The following is a 17,373-nucleotide window of genomic DNA, read 5'->3' as shown; positions in this document are numbered from 1 at the left end:
TTACTGAGCATATATATAGGCTTTAAAATATACTTACTGAATGTTGCTGAATGTTTCAAAAACTGATGAGGGCTCAAAAAAAAGAAATGAGGGGAACAAGGAGATGTGAAAGATAAACTACACTTGATTAAAGTTCATAAAGTCAATAAGAAGTTTAATTACAAGTCAGTTTTCGTTTTCTTATAATGAAGAAGCATGTGATCAGATCTTTTCATTACAAAAATGTTACACACCTAAGAACCAAAGAAAACATTTGTAGAATAGGATTATGTATCTATTTGATAGAATTCCCTATAACTAGAACAATAATGTTAGATTATTCCTAGGGATTCGACTGTTATCCAGAATGCTTATTTTGCTGCAAAGGGAATTTACGTGTGAAAAATCACTTTGAAACAGCATAAAAAGTTCATAGTTTTTATTAATGCAGTAGTGACTTTGAAATGGTTACCTGAATAGTGAACAAAACCTCAGAGTTTTTTTCTCCAGCACGATTCCTGTCAACAATTCCAAGCTCAAAAAATAAAGTCCCACACTGAAGAAAGTACAAAGCTGGTTTTTGAAATTTTATTATTTTTATTACATACAGTTCACAAACAGAAACCTTCTAACATCACACACAATTCCATAACCAAATGTGTCAATTTTATCAACATTCCTTAACTATTTACACTGTCTTCCCTCCACAAAAGTGCAATCCAAGATATCTTGACAAGAAATCTTTACTGACAAGTACATAGTTTGAGCTGGTTTTAAAAATGCCCATTATGTTTCCTTTCAATTACCTGGAATAACAGTAAAGTCAACAGGACACGGAGATGAGCTGAGTTAGGCGCATCCAGTCGTAGGAACCAAAACACTGACCCGGAGCCCTTTCTCCACGTTGCCCCCCCTCCCCCAAAGCCTCCAGCTAAAATTCCGTGACAGCTGCTACCGTGAGCTATGGGGAACGCGAAGGAGACTCACTGACCCTGGCGCAGGAGAGCAGGCTGCACGTTAAGCATTTGTCTTATAGGACAAAGTGAAAGATTTCAGCAGGTTAGTTCTGGTGGTCTGTTAGTTTTAGGATTTAAACACCTAATACTATTCTTCTCTGATGAATTACTTTGCCCCAAACAGACAGAAAAGTACTTTTTATTCTGAAAATGAACTTCTTATACAAAAACTACAAAATCATGACAGGGGAAAGCTCTTTCTTAAGTAGAATGGGATAACTGACCCCAATTCCTAATTCTGTAGCCAATGTCTATCTTTGAAGGTATAAACCCAGTATGTTAACTGCTTCAGATGCCACAAGAAAGTAGAGAACTGAGTTGGCCTGGAGACGAATGATGAGACCAACAGAAATAGTTTTCTCACTAAACTAATGCAAATAATTCTACTTGTTCAAGGTATATAACTCTTAAAAATAAATGATAAAAAAAAGAATAGATAAAAAATAGCTTTGATATTTTAAGTCACTTATGAGTGGTTCATATTATTGAACACTATTCATCAGAAAACCAGAACATGGATCTCTTAGGTGACTAATATCTCTTAATATCCAAACCACAACAAAAATAATCATTTTTTGACATATTCCAATTTCCATCAAGGTACTCAGAGCAAAGTACTTTGAGGAAGCACGGGGAAAACATTAAAGTCAGCAGATTTCCGAAACAAGTTTTATTCTTTACGTTATAGCATAATCAATTATATTTTATTCTCCAATCAACCAAATATTCCATTTTAAAAGAAGGCATTGCCTTCAGGCAAAGATATTCTTAGGTATGATACCCACACCTCTGCTTTCACAAAATGCAGCATCAACAGAATCCGAACTTTATCACCAAACTAAAAGCTCGAAGCGAATTTTACCTAATTACAATGGAACCTCACCTTACTTATTTTTTAGGGAGTTAAGAACAACAAAAGGAGAAAACTAGTGAATGCATCAGACACTACACTCCCAGCAGTTTTAGAATGAGGGGCTTGTTGAGTGCAATCTACACATAAACTTTAAGCTTGAGAACAACAACATAAGCAGGTTTCTCTACAGAAATGTAGGTGGGTTAAAAGAACAGCATTACAAACAGTTTATTATTCATTTTAAATTCAGAAGAAAAATGCAAATGGTGCTCGGAAGACAAGAAAAACTTTTGTACTTGAGTGCATCAGAGAATCCATGGGGAAATAGTGAACTCACAATTACAACTTGCGTATTAAAAACAATTGTGCAAGGGTCATGTCCCATAGACCTCTCTTGGTTGCATCAAATACTGTTGGACCAGTCACAATTTTCTGCTTCTTACTGGCACTGAGGATTTCCCCTGTTGTGAAATATTTTTTAGATCAAACACTGAACTAGATGCCAAACTGAAAGACGAAGAATATTACTACACTGGTTCTTTTTAAGGCCGTGTTGTTTCAAAGAAAATATCAAATATTTCATGTAGAACTGAAGCTCACTTGCATTAATGCCTAAACACTTCTGAGAGGAAAAGCAACTATTTTTCTGAGGGGGGGAAAAATGGTACACACCAAGTAAGTAACATAAATGTTCACATAACTCCAAAGTTGGCTATCCATAAAATAATGAGTATTTTAAGCATTCATTTAGCATGTATGTATATCATCTTTGAAATTATCAAATGCACTTTTGAGCACTGACCCTCCAATTCCACTTCTATGAGGGCATAGGGTGCATGTCCATTGAAATCACCAAGAGCTAATGACAGAAAACTGTGCTCTGGAAAGCCCAAGGCTCTGGGGAGTTAAGTGTAAATTATCATCTTTCTCCCAAATGGTAAGGTATCACAGAGACCTGAGTGATCTGTTTCAAATCAGTAATTTTCCAAAATGAAAATATACTTAAACAGAAATATTAAAATTATTATTTACCCTCATACTGTCACAAGAAATTTTTTTCCTTTCCTTCCTGGGGTCAAATCTTTGATTTTGGAAACTCAGCATTAAATGGGTACAGGGTAGCTCTACACGATTTGGGGATGGTAAGTGTGGCCATGGTGGTTTCTCAAACTCCCCAGTGAGGTCTGGCCATGAGATTTACCCGTAAGAAGGATCTGATGTGAAATGGCCCTTCGACAGTGCAACCTGTTGGAACTGGAGCTGCCCAAACCATGCTATTCATCAATCCTTAGGGGCTAAAGGGACCAAATTCGTATCACAATTCCTGCCTTTTGCCCTCTTGAATGAGTGTGCATCTTTCCCAAACTCATTTGGCATATTCTGTTTTAGGTCAGCTTACCTAAAAATACTTGCAATACCAGTAGCTTTCATATGTCTCACAATTTGGACACTATTTTCAGTATGAAAACTACTAAATCACAACAGTGATGGAAACAGCACTTGTATTCACCTCCAAACACTCCGTCGGTGCGTGTGAACCGCACATCACTGTGCGCTGTGGAGACAGAGCCAAGGTGGATGGACATACGGTCAACTCCCGGGCACAGACTCACACTCACTTGCCACATCTCCCCAAGGCCCAGGGGAGGTCTAAACGTGGGTCTTTTAAAAGTGACCTTGTAATGAGTGTACTCCCAACTCCTACCAGGCTCTCAGTTTACAACCACATAATCCCTTTCCTAAACTCACCCATCCTCCTCATCTCCTTGAAAGCTGTGTGAGAGATTCTCTGTGATGGTGACTCAATGCCCGGAACTCAGAGGGCCCCTCCCTGGGCTCTGGTCACGACCACAGACTAACACTCCCGAGTCAGGAGAAAGCAAGGACACCCCCATTTTAGTGGGGCACACACACACAGGAGCCCTCCTTTACATTAGAAAAGAAGTTAACGTCACAGAACGTTTGCCTAGAAAAGATATGTAATAAAGTAATAATATCAACAAAATAGCTATTACCAAAGCAAAGCTTTCATCAATAAGCTTCGAGAACTTTAAAGGAGGAAAATGGCTTCACAAAATGGTAGTCCAGGTTCCCACAGTGTGGACACTGCTGGACGTTGCTGTACTCGGAGAAGTACTGCATCCCGATCCGCACGTCGATCACGGGCTTCCCGCAGTGCTTGCAGTTCAGCCGCGCCTGTGTGGAGACAAGCACAATAAGCCAGCGCAGCCTCTGCCTCCCAACGCTGCCCAGTCATCGGAGCCCAAGTGCAAGGTTGTTAGAGCTGGGAAACTGATCCAGAGCCTAGTAATGTACCCTTTTATTACCAAAACTGGGTAGCAAAGCACAGGACATGTGTAAGATGTGGGGTCCGTAGTCGTTAGTCCAAAGGTTAACTCCCGATTCCTCTCCCCATATGAAGCGCTGCTACTAGCTTCTACTCACAGAAGAAAATGCACACTTGCACTGCCCTGAATTTCCCCACCAAAGCCCGCTAACAACTGGACATACCTTCCCTGCGGATTTCAAAAAGTGGCTGAGGCTGACTCTCCCTGCAAACCTGTATAAACTTCTTTGAAGATTTCAGTTTATTTTAAAAACTCATACATATTTTTCATTCTACCGCACATTATATTTATGTGTTCTTTGTGTAAAAATAAAATTTCCCTAAAATGCTCAAGCAAAATGAACAATCCATGGGGCAGAGCTCCATGCACCGGAGGTTCTGGAACCCTCTGGCACGGTGCACCTTGATTCATGCCTGGGCCTCTCCTTAAGGGCACCACAGGACAAGCCTGCACCAACAGGCCATATGTGAATAACCAGAAGCAATAAATACAACAGATTCTCAATTTGGATTCATTCCAAAAACGTAACAGAAAAGTATATAACCTCATTTTCCCCTCAAAACACTCCTGTGCGGTGGATAGTGTTACGTGAAGTTATAGATGATGAAACTCGGCACATGGGGGGGAAGTAACCTGCTCAAGACCACACCGTCAGTGAGTGGAAAGGCTGAGTGAGATTCGAGCCAAAGTAGCTTATTTCAGAGCCCTCGCTCCTAGCCTGCCGGTCTGTAACCGGAGATCACCTCCCTTGTAACTTACGGGTATCTCTTTGAACAACATTAAAAGTGAGATTCTGAGCAAACATCTATCTTTAATTTGTTTTACCTTTCTGTAACTAATCATTGCTTACTTTTTGGCTTAAAGTTTTATTGGAAGACTTGGCTTCATCTCTTAGTTATGTCTAATATTTGTACCTTCACAATAAATATAGTTAGTGGATTTTTTAAAGCCAAACAACAATCAAACATGTTTTCCATTTCTGTTGCGGAGGAAGGGGGGAGAAAATGAAGGTCTGGGCTTAAATGGCTTTAAGGAGGAAAGATACAGTTAAGTGACAGCAGGCTGGGCGTGACAGGGTGCCACTCAGCTCTCCTCCAAGGGGAGGAGATGATCCCACCGCCTCTCGGTGCTGAACTAGAACAAACACCAGCCGGGGAGTCACAGGTTTCAGCTGTGGCTCTGACACATTTATGGAAAATGTTCTAATTTTCTAAGCCTCCACTGTATGTGGAAAACAAGGAGTCTGGACTAGATCGCCCAGGTCCTTCCAAGTGCTAACACTCTAGAGTTACAGACCCTAACATTCTCTCGTTTCCTTGTTTCTCTAAAAGACAACCTTCCCGGAGTGTGTGTGAAGAGAGAAAAGCCATTTCCTTTCGTTTGTCTCATTTCATGAGCTGGTATTAAAGCACAGTATTATAAAATGCTACAGTAAATAACTAAAAGACTATGATATCTCATTTCCAAGGCCAAGTTTTAATATGGAAATGTGGCTCACATATTAGAATAGTGTACAGGTAGTCAGTTCTATCTGGAATCCAATGACAGGCTATGGATGGCCATTTAGGTCTGTCATGGCTATATTTCACTTTTAAGATCACTACCGTAGATGAAGTATAGTGTCTATACTGAAATACCAACTCTGCCAACACATTTTAATTCAACCAACACTGGATATCTTCTGAATAAACTATGAATAGTAAGGATATCCTCTTTACAAAAACTAAACCATAATGTCAAAGATGCAAAACTACGTGGTACACCAATGAAGTGTTCCTCACTTTATTAAAACCAGCCTTGGCCACAGAACAGCAAAGGAAAATCTCTCCTATCCACAGGATCAAGGAATTGCCTAACAGGTGCCCACTTGTCCCAAGCATTTGAAAATATGAGTAAACCAATGCATTTCCAAGGACTGTCGTCTCCTGTGTTTCAATAAACTTCTTTAACTTGCATGTTAATATTTCCCCCTGCTCCTGAGGACAAATGGATTTCAGATGCTCTCTTAGCAGTGCTCAATGCCTGCTCCTAGTAGGGCTTTAAGGGTTGCAAATCTTTCATGTCTGCCTCAAACACCGTACAAGGTGGGCCATTCCTGGGTAACTGTACTGTCCCACAGGAAGGAAACCGAAAGGAAATCTTATCTACTAAAGAAAGTGAAGCTTTCTGCTTCCTTCTAAATAATAAGTCCTGCTTATTAGAAGTAGGTATATGTTAACCATATAAAACACTAGAAAATAAAAGCAAGCAAAGAGAAAACTAAGGAACCCCTAAGCATCCCACATCTAGAAACTACCTGATAACTGGTTACCAGAGGCTTTTTCATGTTCACTTTTTAGAAATGGAAGCATTTATAATCTACTTATAAGCCATTTGTAATCGTATTTTTACTAGTAATGTCCCCATAATACCCCTTTTCATGACTACAAAGTAGTCCGGGAACAGCTGCACCCACTGTAGTCGATCAATCACCACTGGCGGACTGTGGAGGGGTCTCCTGAATGCTCACTACTGAAGCCCCTTGGCCACGCCCGCTGCCTCCCCCACCCCAACCGCAATGCTCATTCTAACTCCTCTACGCTCGCCCCCTGCTCATTCTGTGGGGCCAGTACCAACCTGACAGCACGGAGAGGCGGCCAGGATGTCGTAGGTGTACATGGTGCCCAGCTGGTGCCAGCTGCCATCCCACCGCGACTTGCACTTGATGCAGATGATCTTGTGCACCCCTTCCAGGCAGTCCACGCACACGGCGTACAGGTGCATGAGCCTCCCTGTGCACAGAAGACACAGCGCTGAGAGTGGCCGCCGGGGAAACCACCTTTTGTCTCCAAAGGAGATTAAAAATTGACTCACCTATCAACTGTAAATGTACATTTTATCATTTGGATAAACATAAAGTGCAAAACAGATATCACATATCCCCAAGTCGTCCTTTCAGAATAATGATAAATTGCAACTATTGTCAATGAGACACGTACTTTAAGTTCAATCTTATTAAGTAGTGCGTCAATTCCCTTTCCCAAAAAGCACTCCCAGGTCTAAAATTTGGACGTCCAAACTCAAATGACCAAGCCTCAGGTGCTCAAAACGGTCTGTGACTATGCAGGACTTTCTGCTCAGAAGCCTACGTGTGGCACACAGAGACTGAACCAGCAACCTGGCCCGTATTCATGGGACCTCTCATCTATTAACAAGCCCTGTGATAAAGCCAGAAGTCTGTCCTGGTATTGGTAGCCCAGAATTACACCACAGCCCAAAGTACTGTTAACTGCCCTTGTCTCGAAAATTGCTCAGCCATCACCACATCTAATGTAAAAACCAGAATTCTATCTCACTGGTAAGTGGCATTTCAAAAGGAGTTCAATGTCGTGTTATTTACTGGGCTCTTAGAAGTCATGTCCCCATTTCTCCCTTATTTATCAACACCTAAGGGAAAATGCCACCCAGCCTGTATGGGAAGGTTAGGGTTCCTATCACAGGAGAGTCACAATGGTCCCATCTGCCTGGACAGTGTGTAACAGCAACACTGCTGCTCTCCATGCAGGGAGCAGGAAGTCGCACTCTGCTGAAAACCACTATCAGGAGCACACATGCCCCTGCGTGGCTTCCTATTCAAAGTGGGCCGCTTGCTGCCATCAGCCAGACCATGGCCCTTCTCCTCTCAGTGCTCAGGACCAGCGTGCTCCTCACATTGGAGAAGGGCATGCAGTGCTTCAGAGACACCTTCTACACACGTTCTCTCCCTCTCTGGGGACGAGGGTTACTCATCCTTGTAGGCTCAGAGTCTAGCACAGTGCCTGCAATGTGGAAAGCACTCCGTAATTGTATGTTGGATGAACGGAGGGGCATGTTAACAATCAGACTATACAACCTTGGGGGCCATTACTGTCAAAAATAGAAGGGTGTCAAGACCTTCTTGCAGTACGGTCCACCTCTGCCCTAGGGCACTGACAATGAAGAGGTCTCACGCACCGTACCCACTCACAGGGGCCAGGGGACATTTCAGGATGTCAATTCAAGAATCCAGAAGACACGAGAAAACACTTTATTTCCAGTCTCCCTCCTGGATTTACTCACCACAATTCCCAGATATTCAGACACCCAGGCAGCTGCTAGGAAGTGTCAGGGCAGGAAGAGATGCCGAGGTCAGGTGCCATTACCACCCTGACGAAGCTGATGGGACGTGTACTGGGGGCTTACCGAGGGCCTGGCACTGTGCTCTGAGGCTGCGTGAATCGTTTCCCTTACCCACATGGTGGGTATAAAGGAGGTGTGTCTGTTATTCCCACTTCAGGTAGAAGGAAGGGAAACAGAGAGGCTTCAACTCTCACCTGCCTTGCTGCTAACCTCTAGACAAACTCACAGGAGCTCCTGGTGTGGACCGAGTCTCTACATTTGTTTCAGACACTATTATACATTGTCCTAAATACAGAGAAGTTTAAATTTCTGAGTGCTAGGGTTGTGAGATCAAACACAAAGCAGATTCCTGAGAGAATAGTCACCTGTGGTTCCAAGTGGGAACAGAGCACAATAAAAACCTCCTCGGTAAATCAGTCTTAATTAATCATTAAAATCAAACACAAACATCTTATCAGAGGAAGAGCCAGAGAACAGAGGCTGGAGCTGGAGGCCGGGGCCAGCAGGGAGGGTGAGTGGCAGTCCACACGGGCCTGCCCTGGAAGCAAGACATTATTTCAGCAGCACGTGAGCAACCACAGCCTGGAGTCTGTGGCCAGGAAAAGGTGGCCCTTTCTATCAGAGCTGATCATGCCTTAAGGCCTCTGTGACAGAAGAAGTGGTCTACACTAGCTTGCTACATAAAAAGGGCTGCATGGACTTCTCAAAGACGTGACAATAAAAACCCTGGCACGTGCTAAGGCCCCATAAAGAACTTGGCCAAGCTCTTTATCATGGCTTGAAAGTGTACCTACCACCTGCTCTCCGTCTACCCTACTCATTCTCCAGACCAGAACCTCTGCTCAACCAAATGGTTCTCTGCAGTTCCCTATTCTTTTTAAATCACTCTTCCCTTGCACACTGCCCCCTTTCCTCTTACTAACACACACCTGGTGTGGCTAGAACCTCAACCTAAATATGGGCCTTCAGATTGCCTCTGACTGCCCAGGCTGAGTGGCCCCTTCCTCCTTGGAAACTATAGGACCCCACTGTATTTACTATCCGGGTGTCACTAGGTCCCCTGGTAGCACTGGGGCTGCGTGCCTGGGAGTTAGCCACATTTTTATAAACGCATCACACATCCTGAATTCTACACCAATGAAAGGCAAGGACTGATAGTACCCAGCACATGAAATCTGAGTGGGTTGAATGAAAAAAAAAAAAAAAAAAACCTGTCCATCATGAGTAGAAAAAGAACAACACGTTCTCATGTACCCCCTACCCTTGTACCCTCAAGTATCTTCATAAAAAACATTTCCAATCTAAAAATGGTAACTAAAGGTATTTCAATTTACTACCCTCTAAAATTATCCCCAAATAGCACAAAGTACAGGAAAAAAACACCAACTCCATGTTCCATGAAACTAAGAGGTCCCTCAAACCTGAAGCAGAATATGCGATCAGAAATTGGATGGCCCCGGCTGGTGTGGCTCAGTGGACTGAGCACCATCCTGGGGACTGAGAGGTTGCCCGTCGGATTCTTGGCCAGGGCACATGCCTGGCTTGTGGGCCAGGTCCCCAGCTGGGGGTGTGAGAGCGGCAACCGATCCATGTTTCTCTTGCACATCGTTGTTTCTCCCCCTCTTTCTCCCTCCTTTCCCCTGTCTCTAAAAATAAATAAAATCTTAAAAACAAAACTGAATGGAGGAAGGGTAAACGATTTACCTCTCAAACTGGACATCCAGCACAGAGGAGAGTGGGAAGAGGTGCTGAGAGGGAAGCAGTGGGGACGTACACAAGCAACCACGCACTCTATGCAAAATTTTCCATCAAGAAGCAGTCTAGTTAATCATCCCCTGAGTCTGGGCTAGTCTTAAACTTACTTTGAGGAACAAAATGTGACAGAAGTGATGTTCCTGAGGTCCAAGCTCAAGTTTCTTGGACCTGAAGGAGTCCAAGGGAGAGACTCTCAGCGTCCTGAATGGTGTCCTGAGAATGCTATGTGAAGCCCAGGCCAGCTCGCAGGCCCATTCCTGGCGCGACAGAGAGAAGTCGTCCCACCCAGACAATCCAGAGAGCTGCGAGGAATTATATACCCTCGCTGCTTTAAGTTGTGGAGTGGTGTGCCTGATGACAAAGGCTAAGAAAGACACTGGGGATGAGGTGAAACACTGAAAACTGAGTAAGACCACTCCCTGCCACTTCAGCTCTCTTTCCCTGCTGAGAAAGAGAAGAAATTACATCCATGAAACACACAAGACCAGGACATTATTAAAAAGCGCTCTTGGAAATTATAAATATGAGAACAAAATCTTTAGGTGAAAACACTGGACTATAAAGTCAAGAAAACCTTCCAGAAAACAGAATTAAAATAAAGAGATAAACAACAGGGCCAAAATATATAATAAAAACTAAAAGTAAATGTCCCTAAAGACCATACGTTTACAAAGTCAAAAAGCCAAGGAAGCACACTGTACAATGAATGAAAAAAATAACAATAAAGACCTGTGTCAGGGTGAAGTTTCAGAACACTGGGGAGAAAGAGACATGGGGGGATAAAGGGACAGGAATAATATTAGACTTCTCAATAACATCAGAAGACAGGGGACAGCAAAGAAAATGCCTTAGAAATTCTAAGGGGAAAATAACTGAAACGTGGAAGACTATACCCATGCAAACAGCAATCAAGTGTGAAGGCAAACTCAAGATATTCTCAGACTTTCTCAGTCTTCAAACACCTATTTACACGCTCCCTTCCCCAGAAAGGTCCTAGGAGATGTCTCACACACTCCGGGGATAAATCGAGGAAAAGACAACGTGGGGCCTAGGACGCCAAAGGGAAAACTAGTAAAGAGCCGAAGAAACTCCTGGAAGGACAACTACACAGCCCAGCAGGAACCGAGTGCACCAGGACAGACGGGAGCAGAAGATGACAAGTTTCTGTGAGGGAAATTTCCAGGAAAAAGTGTCTTTAAATGCCACGGGTATGTGGAAATGTTTTGGAGAGGCAGTTTTTACTGCTGCTTCAGAGAGAGAACAACCAGCCAAAGATTCAAAAAAGGCAAAGCAAATGAAATGTGAAGCAATTATTCACTTCAATAAAAACAAAAGGTGTCCTAAAATACACTGTACTCTGTGCAGGAAATATATGTACCTACACTTCTTGGTTCAACACTAAATATTTCCACACTAATAGTAAAAAAAAAAAAACAAACAAAACAAAACCCAAGAACTGTGATATCCTGAGAGAAAAGGAAAGATGCATGAAAGCATAGTCATCCACCTTAAAAGTAAGTTAGTACATAATATCTAAAATCAGAGAATGAAGATACCAGTTTTAAAATTATGGTGGTAAAAACCTAAAGAATCAGATAAGATTTAAAAGCATCTCTGGGAACTGAGATAGCAAGGGTTGGTGGGAAGAAGATACGTGGGGATGTATCATTTTCACTACAGGCTTTTTTTTTTTAGCACTTTGAAAGTTAAAAAGATATGACATGCATCCCATCTTCACATAAATTCAACAGTCACATGCACTGACAGAGTGTTCACCCTGTCACTCAACTTCTGGTTGAAATGTCACTAAGTCCTGGTACGGCATCCACAGCATTAATACATTCCGGCCCCTCACCACCAAGGTAATACACTGAGTTCTCAATAACCCTCCATTTCCCGTTTGTTATCAAGAAAGGCTCCTATTTCATACATGTCAAGATTAATTCAAATAATCTAAAAACACCTTGGCCCTCCCTGACCCCTCCTTTCATACACTTACACAGATCAAAGGGAATACAAAGCTTGCTGAGCACATTAAGACAGGCTTCAAGGGCAGCTATTTTACAGTGAGTAACATTTGCATACAATTCCTTCTCTAAATTTCCTCCCAGTTATGAAAAACTATACATCAGGGACCCTCCCCTGTAAGTGCAGTAGAACAAACCCATACAGCTGCCCACCAGGACAACTGTACTACTGGTCCAGTGCCGTCAGAGCAGAGCAGGCTCCTACCATCTTCACCCCCTCGCTGGGCAAAGCTCAACTATTCAAATGGTACCTTGCACCTGACTAGAACAAAAAAGCACCATCAGTTAAAACTGAGCCAGAACACAGGAGTCCCATCGGATTTGCTTTCCAGCTCTTAACAAATAGAAAGCAGGCAAGGTGAATTAACACCTGTACCTTGAAGGTGACAAGGAACATCATATTCGATCTCATCGTGTCTTGATGGGCTTAAGAACAGAGTCCCATCCACCAGGGGGAACTGTTCGAACACGGGGAGTGCCCGGTGGCACAGGGCACAGTTTACAACATTTCTGTGGCTGGCACTGAGGGCCGCGAGAATGAACTTGCGCAGATCCTCGCCCTGGCCCATCTGGGCATCGTCTTCCATCCGCACGTGGAAAGTGTTCAACTTATGCCTGGGGATGTGAGTGAGGAGCTCAGAGAGGTCCAGCCGCCGCAGGAACTGTACAGGCGTGTCAAAGTGGCTGCCCCTGTGAATGGATAAACCGGCCGAACTGTAATCAAAGTGGGCGTTTCGGAACACGTGGCCCCCGGCCATGGCCTTTTTGTGGGGCTCGAGGTGGATGGCGTTCTTTAAGAATTCCCCAAGGTATCTGGAGGAGCGGGGGCCGCTGAAGTGGGCAGGGGAGAGGATGGAGTAGCCAGTGGGCGGGGACTGGCCGGGGGAGCCGCAGGGGGAGCGGCCCCCATAGGCCCCGGCGCTGACGGCCTTCTCCTGGGAGTTCTGCCGGTCCATGGAATGCCGGCGGGGGAGGTCATGGTTCGGGCCTTTCTGGGGCTTGTTAGGGGGCCTGCACTTCTTTGCCTCCTCCACCGCCTCGCCAGGGGGTCTCCCTGCGTTCTTCTCTGACCCCGACTTCTTCTTCTTCTCGTCCTGCATCCGCTTCACCTGGTACCAGTCTGTGTCCTTCTTTAAGTGGCCCTGTCCACAACGGCAGGAGCAGAAGCGGAAGGCCAGGTCGTAGCCTTTCTTGGTCCACATGTTCTGGCGGCACTGCTTCTCGTTCCAGCTGCGAGCCCGGCCGATGCAGTTGAACTGGACCAGGATGCTGCTCTCCCACTCATAGAAGCACTGCAGGTGCATCCAGGTGCTGTAGGGGCAGTGCTCGTTGTTGCACAGCACCTTCTGGTAGTCGTCCTTCTCCAGGTCCACCGGCCTCCCGAAGCTGCAGATCAGGGGCGTGGCACAAGGGGCTTCTGGGGAGAAACACAAAAGGAGAGAGACTCAGCCCCCAGGACACAGGACTCAGCTGACACCAGGTCAGACAGCAAAGTTACCATCACACATGGGCCTACTCAGGCCAGAAGTACGATTTTTCTGATGTCAAAATTTCCACCACTGGAATGACACCAGGCATGATTAGACATTTACCATTTGCTCCTGGAATGGTGTTGTGCCAAGGGAATTTATGGTCTGATACTTGTTATCTGCTGAAAAACACACCAATAAGCTTCAAAAAGTCCAAATCCTTCACAGTGGAACTGGCCGTGTGTCAGTACTGGCAGCAGGGTCCTTTTAAAAACAAATCTCTCCAGGGGACTAGGAAAATAATATGGTGAAGCTACTTAACCACCAAGTTCACATGGTAGCTCCCAAGGGGGCTTCAACGCCCTTAACCGTGGCGTTTGGGTTATCCTGAATACCACAGAGGAACTAGAGAACACACTGGTCTCACCCCCGATCTCTTCTAGAATGGCCTGACACCTCATGGCAGGGGTGTCCGGACAAACTAACTGTTGCTCTAGCAGACTTACACTGCCAGGTCACGGAGCTGAAAATCAGAATTCTCCAAAGCAATCAAAACAGAAAGTGGGAACACCAAGATCTTTCTGCCCCACCCGACCACAAGCCCCTCGGGTGTCTGTGAGGCCCAGCAGATTCCCAGAAAAGAGGGAACCGTGGTGACACAAAGTAGAACTCATAACAGAACAAAACCTATTAAAAAAGCAGTCAACAGGATGCTCCGCTGGATCGGAATTCCACTGGATCCTGTCACCTCAACAACCGTAATGTTTTCAGAAGGCCCGCCTGGAGGCCAGTACCACTCATTCCCAGGGGGAACTAGTGGGCCTCATCACAAAGGTTCCACGTGCCAGGCTCAGTTCACACTTCATCTGTTGTGGCTGAGAAGCTAAATGAGGACTGTAAGCCACAGCACCCCTCAGTCCGAGTTGTTTTAGAAACCTCACCCTGGTGGCAGTGTGGGACAGGAGGCTGGAAGCAGGGAGGCCAGCGGCAGGGGGAGGGCGGCTCCAGAAATGCAGGTGTAAAATGGCAAGCACCTGAGCTGCAACAGCAGCAGTGTTGCGGGTGGGCCAACACTGACGGACTGCCAGGGACAGGTTCGGAGGAAGACTTGAGACTGGCCCTCTGAATCTGCTGCACTGGCAGTGCCTGCGCACCCCCGAGGAGGAGAAACATGTGGCTGGAGCTGTCGAAATGGATGGGGAGCCACGCGCCCACACGTGATATGGAGATCAAACCCCTGGACTGATGAGCCGGCCCCAAAGGAATGTAAAGAGTGGGGGGAAACCCTGGGAAGTGACCCTAAGAGGCTGGAGAAGAGTCCCCCAAAGAGCTCAATGAGGAATACACTGAGAATTCAGCAGAAGGCAAGACAGGGGAGAATTCCATCAGGGCAGCTGGGAGAGCTGTAAGAACGGAGGACCTGAAATGTCCCAGAGTGCCAGGCGAGACCAGTGTCTCTCATCCTCCACAACGCTGACATTCCGGGCCAGGACTGGGCTGTGGGAGTGTCCTGTTGTGCTGATATTTAGCAGCTCCCCTGCTACGTGCCAGTAACAGCACCCCCTCACCTGTGATACCCCAAAGGTCTCCCATCATTGCCAGGTAACCCCCAAGGACAAAATCACTCCTGGTTGGGAAATGCTGGGTAAGATAAAGACCAGAATGAACAGCGAGCAAGTCTGTGACACCTTAGTAAGGAACAGTTCCAGTGGGATGATGGGGACAGGTACGGAATGGACAGTGAGTTAAAAAAGTAGAAGCAGTACTGGTGACCCTCCAAAAACTCTTCACCAAAAATCCCACTAGAAGGAAGAAAAGAGAATGGGCAGAGGAATCAAAGGCTGAGACCTAAGCATGTTTGTCCAGTGGGGAAATGTGCGCCCAAAACACGGGGCAGCTTGAGGATGCAGGAGCAGGACACGAGCCACTCAGAAACCTTCACGACCTCACCACTGTCTACTGAACTACAAATACTATCCCACCAATCAGCCCCCTCCGTATGGCATTCCAAGACCTCAGCAAAATGGTCCTAACCAACTCGTCTCCCTCCCTGCCTGTGATCACTGTGGCCTCTCCATCTACCTCCTGGGAATCCACAGTCCTCATCTTCACTTGTCCACAGCCCACTTGCCTCACGTACCAGTTCACAGCATGGACGCTGCAACCAGACTGCCTGGGATGGAATCCCAGCAGCACTGCTCATGAGCTGTGTGCTTGTAGACAAGTTACTTAACTTCTCTTTGTATCAATTTTCTGTGTAAAAAATGCAGACAACTGACTGTACCTTCCCCGGTTGTCATAAAGATGAAATACACTGATACACAGGCAGTGCTTCTATAACCGAGAGGCCTGCCAGATCGCGGGGCAGAGGAGAGGAATGCCAAGAGGGGTCTGGAAGGGGCTGGGAACTGCCCAAGGCGGAGGGCTGAAATCGCAACTGAAATCAGGCGCCAGGCTTCCATACCCTGGGGAGGGGAAACGTAAACAACCAAGGCGGCCTGTGGCACAGCTTGCACAGAGCCTGCACGGCCAAAATGGTCACAACACACATGCATTGTGGAGGTAAGCACGGCAACACCTGGCCTGGGCAGAGACACTGCACCCTGTGCGCAGCTAGAAACCACCTAACCTGCTTCTGGAAAGGAGGGGCAGAAATGCCAGGCGGGCTGATGCATGGGGTGGACGTTAGCCTGAACTGGCTGGGAATCTGGACATTTCCGTCTCTCGTGGGATCAGGGGGGGCGAAAGATTTAAAACAGAGAGCACACAGAAACTCAGCCTTTTTGGCGTTCTCCTTGACACACCAGTGGGTGGGGGGACAGGAGCGCTCACAGGACCTGGCAGGTACCGGCCCGCTCACAGTAGGGAGCAGGCTCACACAAAACCACAAAACACACACTTTGCAGTCAGAGGCCTGCGGGACACTGGGGCCCCATGTCACATGGTGCATGGGTCCTTGACCTCTCCCATTCCCTCCCTCTGAGAGCTGCACACAGACGCAGGGGCTGAAAACGTTCGAGGGCCCTGGGGGCATGAGCAGCCTTAGACACCGGGCGCGCACAGAGCCCCTTGCATGACCAGCAGCAGTGACCTGGCAATGCACCCTGGCCTGCCCACAAGAGGGAGCAAACTGAGGTGCAGCAACGGAGACACCAGCCTCACAAATTCGCACTGCAGAGAGAGAGAACGAGCAAGTCTAGAAATGGGGTGATGGGGACCTATTCACATAGCAGCCTTGGACTCCAAAAGGACAGATAAGAATGGGTAGGAGCTCCGTGGGCATGAATTTGGATTTCAGTCTTTTGGGGAACCAGGTGATTTCTATGTTTTGCAGCAGAGAATGGCTTGGAGCAGGAGAGTCCCCAGTTTCCCAAAATCAGCCCATGCTTTCCCTTTTTCCTCTTCCACCAATTACTGGATTATGCTTGTGTAGGGCCACAGGCACCTGAATCCCACTTGCTCAGTCACACCGAGAGCAGGGCCTGCACATGGTGAACCTCTCCCCTGCCTTCCATCCTGCAAGGCCCACCTCCAGACACCAACGTCCCCAGGACTGCCCTCTCCCCTGCATCCTGACTCCAGGACAGTCTGGTCCAAACCTTGCTTGAGTCCCCATTCTGGTCCCCACCATGTGATGACTCAGCAGAGGACGCATCTTACTCATCTTTGGGTTCCAGTACCACTGGGCCCAGGCCTTGCACACATCCGGCGCTGAATGCAGTTGCCCTGGAAGGGCACTGGCACATGAAAGGCCCACACGACAGGCGAAGCAGAAGAGGGGGATCTGCA

At 46.2% G+C, this 17,373-nt stretch overlaps 1 protein-coding gene across 1 annotated transcript in view; it reads right to left on the bottom strand.

Moving 5' to 3' along the window:
* Positions 1 to 323: 323 nt before the first annotated feature.
* Positions 324 to 17,373, bottom strand: part of HECA (hdc homolog, cell cycle regulator) — a 42,489-nt gene continuing 25,439 nt past the window's right edge. Inside the window, exons 2-4 of the mRNA XM_037144964.2 lie at positions 12,492 to 13,532; positions 6,813 to 6,967; positions 324 to 4,044 (exon numbers count right to left, since the gene is read on the bottom strand). Coding sequence (XP_037000859.2) covers positions 3,880 to 4,044; positions 6,813 to 6,967; positions 12,492 to 13,532 — 1,361 coding nt within the window. The 3' untranslated portion in view covers positions 324 to 3,879. The remainder of the gene's footprint in view (positions 4,045 to 6,812; positions 6,968 to 12,491; positions 13,533 to 17,373) is intronic.

This window comes from Artibeus jamaicensis, unplaced genomic scaffold (genome assembly GCF_021234435.1).
Source record: "Artibeus jamaicensis isolate MK-2021 breed Jamaican fruit bat unplaced genomic scaffold, CSHL_Jam_final contig_3176, whole genome shotgun sequence".
NCBI classification, from domain to species: Eukaryota; Metazoa; Chordata; class Mammalia; order Chiroptera; family Phyllostomidae; genus Artibeus; species Artibeus jamaicensis.
The sequence above is the reverse complement of the archived record's forward strand: the minus strand, read 5'-3'. Positions and strand labels throughout refer to the sequence as shown.